This window comes from Morone saxatilis, unplaced genomic scaffold, assembly GCF_004916995.1.
Source record: "Morone saxatilis isolate NCDOM2014 unplaced genomic scaffold, NCSU_SB_2.0 Contig0, whole genome shotgun sequence".
In the NCBI taxonomy this organism is placed as follows: Eukaryota; Metazoa; Chordata; class Actinopteri; family Moronidae; genus Morone; species Morone saxatilis.
In genome coordinates this window covers 11801018-11808184 of record NW_023339650.1, presented here as the reverse complement: position 1 = coordinate 11808184, position 7167 = coordinate 11801018, and the positions used below count along the sequence as shown (strand labels likewise).

Here is a 7167-nt window from a genome sequence, read left to right as displayed (position 1 = left end):
ACAGAGCAACATTTGCATTCATTTGGTGTCCAATATTCACTCTCCGAATATCTCTCCTCTGTATTGGTCTCCATCAGCTGCTAAATGCTCCATTATGTTCACCAGCTAGTCTCTAACTTTGTCTGTCTGCCTTTCAGTGCTGGGCAGGGAGCTCTCTCACCGCTGGGGCTGGAAATTTGATTGATGGAAGCGGTGAGAGTGAACCAAAACAGTAAAGTTGTGTGCCTTAAAACAAACAAATGAGCTAAAAATGCTCCTTAGAGTAGAGGGGAACTGCAGGGCTGGGTGCATTTGTCAGTATGAGTGACTCTTTTCCCATACAAGTAGTTATGTGATCCATTATAAATAAATAAATATGGATTAAAAACTTAATTTAAGAGAAAGTGAACAAGATATTTAACATTGTATAGAAAAGAAAAAAATGATAAGAGACAATAATTCTTGAAATCTACTCAAAAATCCTTACAAAAGGTAGTAAATAATTAATATAATATACAATATACTATAAACTGATACTATTGTCTGCCATAACAGCTACTATTTACATGGATCTTGAATGAAAACAATCACTAATTATTAATTGGAAGCTCCTTTCTCGTATGAAAATGGGGTTGTTACAGAGGCTCTTACCTGTAATATCTGATCCCCGGCGAGCAGCCTCCCGTCTCGTGCAATGACCCCATCTCTGTACACTTCCTGGATCACAATGTTGATGAGAGGCGTCTCATTTCCCCCAACAACACTGATGCCCAGCTCAACATACGGGTTTGCCCGGTGGACCTCAATGGCAGTTATCTCTCCTTCAGGAAGCGAGGGCAACTTCACACAGCCTTAATGGAGACACAAATCACATTACACAGCTGTATTTCAGAATTCAATTTCCACATCCTCCTAACCTTTAGCATATGCGATTATCCCGCAGTCTAAGATTACAGCTCTTACAACAACAAGAAAGATAAGCTCCAGTGTTTCTCAGATCTCTAGTGTTCAGCCCTTTAGGAAGATGCTGGAGGAGCAAGTGATGTCATACCCTCTTCAGCAGAGAGAGGCGGAGACTCAGGGCAGTCCCAGCCGGAGGAGGTGGAGCTGACAGAGCGGAGGAGGTGGATGCAGGGATTACTGAGGGGCCGCTTTACCCTGGGGACCACACACTCCAACCCGACCACACCTAAAGTCATGAAGAGATGGATGCCATTTCTACTGTGTCTTATCAATACATTATGTCTAAGCTGTTTCGACTTCATTGACAATCTAAATCTCTTCACTTCGGACCAGTGGGTCAACTCACTGTCTTCCTCCGTGCTCTCCTCAAAGGCAGGGTTGTCCAGCCCGGCGTCATCTGTCCACATGGGCCCATTGCCGCTGGTGTTATTAGGTCCGGAGGGAGGAGAGGGTGTGCGGTCCCTTAGGTCTGTCTGTGGGGAGCTGGGAGACCTGGGAGGGCTGGTCACCATCGCTCGCTCATCCCCGCTCTCACACCGAGGACCGTCCATGCTCGTCTGCTGACACCGCGTCCCGGGACACCTTTCACCAAGCAACAGGCGTCAGTTTGTTAGTCCATCTGACGTGTAAAGAAAATCAGGTTCACCATCAGTTAATTTAATGTGATTCAATGGATCCCATCAGGGAAAGTCTCTTTTTGTGTGTCCCCTCCTTAGAGGAGGTCAGAGTGAAGGGTCACGTGTAGCTGGAAGGGCTTCAGAGAAAATACCAGAGACCATGGCTGCATTTCTTTATATTTTTTAGGTGTAGGGCTGCACTAAAGATTATATATAAGTATATGTGGGGCATAAATGTATCTGTGTATATTGGGGTATTTGTATGCTTTCCATGTGAGTCCCGTTTTTATTCTGATTTTTATTATTACTTAAGTAAAAGTATTAGTATGTGTTTTGGTACTACTGATTATCAGTTTACTTGATTAGTAATAATCTGTATCTGTATCAGCCCTGAAAAAGCCATATTGGTTGATTCCCAATATGTAGGCTGTGACAACTAATTTCCCACCAGCACTATAAATATATTAATTATATGTCTACAAATCAGGTAATAGATAATAGTGAAAAATGTCCATCACCATTTTCCAGTGTCCACAATGATACAACCTAAAGACTTTACAATGATATAAAACAGAGGAACCCAACCAATATTTATATTTGAGAAGCTGAAACCAGTCAAAGTTAATAATAATAATAATAATAATAATAATAATAATAATAATAATAATAATGTGATGTTTCTTTCCATCAAAATAAACACAAATATGATTAAGACGAATTCATAATTTCTATCCCACAAATAGAAACTCTTCACTGACAAACAATTAAAAATAAACACAGACAGACCCGAGGGATCAGTGTGGTCTTACTCTTAATTGACTCTTTCTATACTATAAGTGGCAGTGACAGTATGAGCTGATTGACTTATTTAAATACTTCTTAAATGGACTCTACTTGTACAGCGCCTTCCTAATCTGCCAAACACTCAAAGCACTTTTGCACTACATGTCACATTCACCACCCATATTCATACAGTGATGGATGACTAATCACAAACTAACATTCATACGCATTCATACACCAATTTCAATTCAATTTCAACATCTAGCCCTGTAGTCTTTACCATCAAGACGAAATAGTTTTGAGAGAAAAAAGGGTAAAGTTCTTAAACAAATATGTAAAATCTGAACAAGTTAAGATCATGTAGAAACTTTAATTTGAAAACTTTGGTTCAGGAACAGTGAAAGTACCTCAGTAATAAGATCAACCAGCCCACCTTGACCACTGAGAACACTGCGGCCTGGCACTCTCGCCTTTTAATCTTATGTCCAGTGATCCCTTATCTTCAACATAAACAATGTTGACTGACAAAGTCGCACAGCAACAGCTCAGTCTTGGCTCCTGTTACTATCTTAGACCTAAGTCTGCAGAGTAGGGGAGAGGCAAAACCCCACGTGGGACCGAGGTTTAATCTTTACTAAAGAATGTCACGTTTGTGCACACAGTGACCTCGTTTGATTTGTCTTAAAGCATCTTTCCTTGTCTTCTTGACACAACATGATGTGTGCAACCCTCACTGAAGAGTACACTTCTGCTAATGTCAAAAGAATGATAAAAAGGCCTGCACAAATAAAGTTTAAATAGGCTGCAGCTTTGAAATCCTGAACCTTAGTGGAGAAGATTAGAAGAGAAACAATACCAGAAAATGGTTCTTTTCTTGTTTTTGAAAAGACAAAACAAGACTTTTAGACTTGTACACACTTAAAGCATGACTATGTGTGTTTTTAAATGATCAAATGAAAAGTTAAATATACATAAACTTTCAAACACACCCTTACTCACTTTAATACACTCTGGGGTTTCGCTGTTAAACTCTGATTTGTGATCAGTAGCTTATGGTGGCTAATATTAGCTAACGTTATCTAAATTTAGACAGGTATGTGTAACCGAAATTATAAACCAAGTCAGTTTGCTGACTTTATCAATCTGCTTTAACAATGCTACGGATACACCATGTTCTATAACTTACCATTATCCAGTCCATCTCCATTTTAGATTATACAGTGGCTGTCATTCAGCATTCAGTCTTCTTTAAAGACATAAAACTGAGGGTCTCCAGTAAAAACAGCTGATCCAGAAGCTTGTTAGTGATTGATTGTTAGTGTGAGCTTGTTAAGGGAAATCTTCTTGACTTAACTGAGGTGTGATGGTCACTGGATGTCTAGTCAATAAGCAGGCGCCATAAGACCAATGGATGGCTCTTTAGCAGCAGACATCTTAAAAAAAACTAGATCAAATCAAGTTCCTAAATCAATAACAATTTTTTTTTTACACATTTACAGCATCTTCTGACTGAAAGATTTGTACCAAGCAACGTAAAATCACTATATGCTGTCTAGAGCACTGCTACATGTATTTTGATATCCTCTCACATGCAACATTCACACTACTTCCATCCATGAAACAGCAACAACAACCTAACCTGGGCTTCCTACAGCAACTCTGGTGCACAGACACACTGCACTGTCTTGTATTTCAGTGCAAGAGAAAGCAAGAAAGAAAGAAAATCGAGAGGCAGACAGAAGGAAAGACAGAAGGAACCAGTGAGAGTAGGGTGCCATTGTGCCATCTCATCAGGCTGACCTCACATCCTGACTTGTTTGACTCACCACAGGCCAGGGTTGCCTTTGGCGGTCTCACAGAAGAAATGGTTGAAAAGGTCTCTGGTGTTGAAGTTGCTCAGCATGATTGCAGAATGAGAACATGGAGCTCCTGGTCAGCCAACCCATGACTGCGGTAGGGAACCACTAATCCCCCATCACATGACCTACAGCCCAATAATCCCCTCAGGGTCTCACAGCACCTGGTCCAAATGGGCCAAAAGCCAAAGTGTGTGGATGGACGGAAACTCTTGAGGTTATGGATTGTGGGTGAGTCTGAACTAAGAGCTATGATACCTCTAAAAGTTCCTGCCAGAAAAGGAGCCAATCATGAGGACAGAGGGGTTTGAATGCAACTTTAGTTTAAAGTTATACAGAGCTAACTAGATTCTTTTCATAATGTACTAATCTGTCAATCACTTTCTCCAGTAATAGATGAATGGTTTGGCCTATAAAATGTCATAAAATGCAAGAAAATGCTTGTTACAGTTTCCCAGAACCCAAACTAAGGTAAGTTGAATTTCTTGTTTCATCTGAACCAACCATTCAAAACCCAAGAGTATCAAGTTTACAACCATAGAAGACTAAACTAAACTGGGCTGAAATATTCACTCCTGAGAAGCTACAACCAATGAATTGTTGGCATTTTGCTCATAAAATAACTTAAAGATCAGATCAGATCATTATCTAAACTATTGCAGATTCATTTTCTGTTGATCGACTAATCGACTAATTGACTAATCCTTTCAGCTCATTAGTACCTACCTATCTGGTGTTAATTGTCCGATTGACTCCAATACAATAAAGCTGCTTTAGCTGTATAAGCCTTATGAAATCCTGGTTGTCATGCAGGCATAGAGTTTGATCTCTGAGTGTGTGTGTGTGTGTGTGTTTGCACTCATGAAAGCATTCATCTATCATGTCTGCATGTGAGCTTTATTACCTGTGTTTGAGGTGGGCCTCCAGGTCGCATCGTGGCATGCTGAGGGAGCAGACTGGGGTCAGAGGGCAGGAGACAGACAGCTTATCCAGCAGCTTGTGCACCAGTATGCTGGATCTGCGGCACGCCTGCAGCTGCAGCCGTGTCCTGTCCAGCGGGCAGAAGTCCCTCTCCTGGAGGAAGCTACGCAGGCAGCGGGCGCAGAAGGTGTGTCCGCACGGTGTGTCGAGTGGCTGCACCAGCGGCTGCAGGCAGATGTGGCACACCAGGTCATCGTCCACCTCCAGACGGTAGTTGTAAAGGTGGTTCTCCCAGCTGCGGTGGATCTGGCCGCACTCAGGACACAGAGACTCCAAGGCTGGTTCCACCGGCCCGGCTAGACCCACCTCGCAGCCCGGGCTGCCCATCTCTGCTCCTTTGACACAACTCAGCTTTGGCACAAATGACTCCAGTGGGGCAGCAGTGTTGGGAAGGGGCACACACACTCCTATCCCATAAGCTTCACAAGATGAACAAGTTGCAGAGAGGACAGATGCCCCCCAGTGGCTGATGGCACATCACCCTGCAGGTCAGAGGGCAAAGCAAGAGGGTTAAACAGCTGTTTCTGAAAAAACAAGTGTCTGATTATGTGCTTGTGCATTTATTCATGTGGCAAATGCTTTGTGCACGTGTGCCCACGTGTCTGCATGAGATCGAGAGTGACACTGTGTGTGTCATCGAGTGTGCCGAGATTATGTATTGCTGCTCCTGTCCACTAATCTGGCAGTATAATCTCTCTTTTGCTCTCGCCTGCTGCAATCTTCCAATTCCACAGAGAGGGAATTATCTGGGATTGAGGCAGAGAGAGGACACAGATCAGAGGAAGTGGGATTGGGAAAGCAACGGGGGGGGGGGGTAGTGCCAGTGAGGGGTAGAAAGGAGCAGGGACAGAGCGAGGAGGAAGAAGAAAGAGAGATGAGAAGAGGGGCAAAAGAGATAAAAGGGATGTATGAATCTGAAAGAGGCAGGAAATGAGACAGGAGAGAGGATGAGTGAGGCTCTGAAAGGCAGTCAAGTCTACAAAAAAAGACAAGAAAATAGTAGGAACACTCCCCCAGCAAACTTGATATTTCTGGTTCAGGCCATGTACAGTAGATGCACTCACTCTCCTCTGCAGCAGAAAGAGAACATGCCTAAAGCAAAGCCTTGAAATATAGCACTCCACCGAGGAGAGTGCGTCCCCAGAGCTAATGCACTGTGTGCACTGATCATTTCCACAGTGTTTCACATCCAAAGCCGTTCAGACCTTCAGACGCTCTACGAGCCCCCGTGGGCCTGATGCTATCAGCGGACGGCAGAGGGCGTGCCTCAGCACACAGCAGGCCAGCCAAGCCCCAGTGACTACCTGCCTCTGTTCCAGTGGGGGTCTGCTCCTGTCTCCATGACGACCTGGAGCCTGTACTGTTCAGTGGGGCTTGACATTCAGAGTGTAGCTGGAGAAGGATGCAGAGGAGCCACACACACACACAACAGATGCACTTCTCTCAGCAGGCTGCTCTGCTCCTCCCCAGTACAGCCTGAAAGCTTGTCAGACAGCGCAGACGATGATGAGAGCCCCCTTGGTTCGTTTCTTGCTGCTTTTTTCGTCTCGTCTCCATGGTTACCCATTTCTGTCACAACCTGTCTCTCCTGTCTCCTTGGCTACCGCACCGGTAGTTACTTATTTCAGCCTCCTTTAAGTACGTGCTCCTGTCTGTGTGTGACTGGCTGCTTCTGTCTCTATCCCGCAGCTGGACATGAATTAATCATGAGGACACAAGGCTTCTCTGTTCCTATAACAAAGCTGTGACATCACCACATCACACACACTCTCTCTCTCTCATCTCTCTTCTCCGTCTCTCACACACAAACACACACAAGAGAGACTTGTAGATAATCAGCTAGCTAAGCTACACAAGCGGTAGGAAAAACAAGCACACACACACACATATGCCACGAAGATTTTTAGGTACTAGACCTGAAATAGTTGTTACCAAATAAGTAACAGTCTTCAGGATTTTCACTGTGGCAGCAGTCACCAAAAATCACG

The 7167-nt window shown here is 43.7% G+C and overlaps 1 protein-coding gene across 1 annotated transcript in view; it reads right to left on the bottom strand.

Moving 5' to 3' along the window:
- The window catches only part of lnx2a (ligand of numb-protein X 2a), a gene marked incomplete in the record, with an annotated part of 11921 nt that overhangs the window by 3930 nt on the left and 824 nt on the right, over positions 1-7167 (bottom strand). The window contains 4 exon segments of the mRNA XM_035682543.1: positions 631-830; positions 1031-1168; positions 1289-1524; positions 5103-5661. Of these exon segments, the coding sequence (XP_035538436.1) occupies positions 631-830; positions 1031-1168; positions 1289-1524; positions 5103-5506 (978 nt within the window).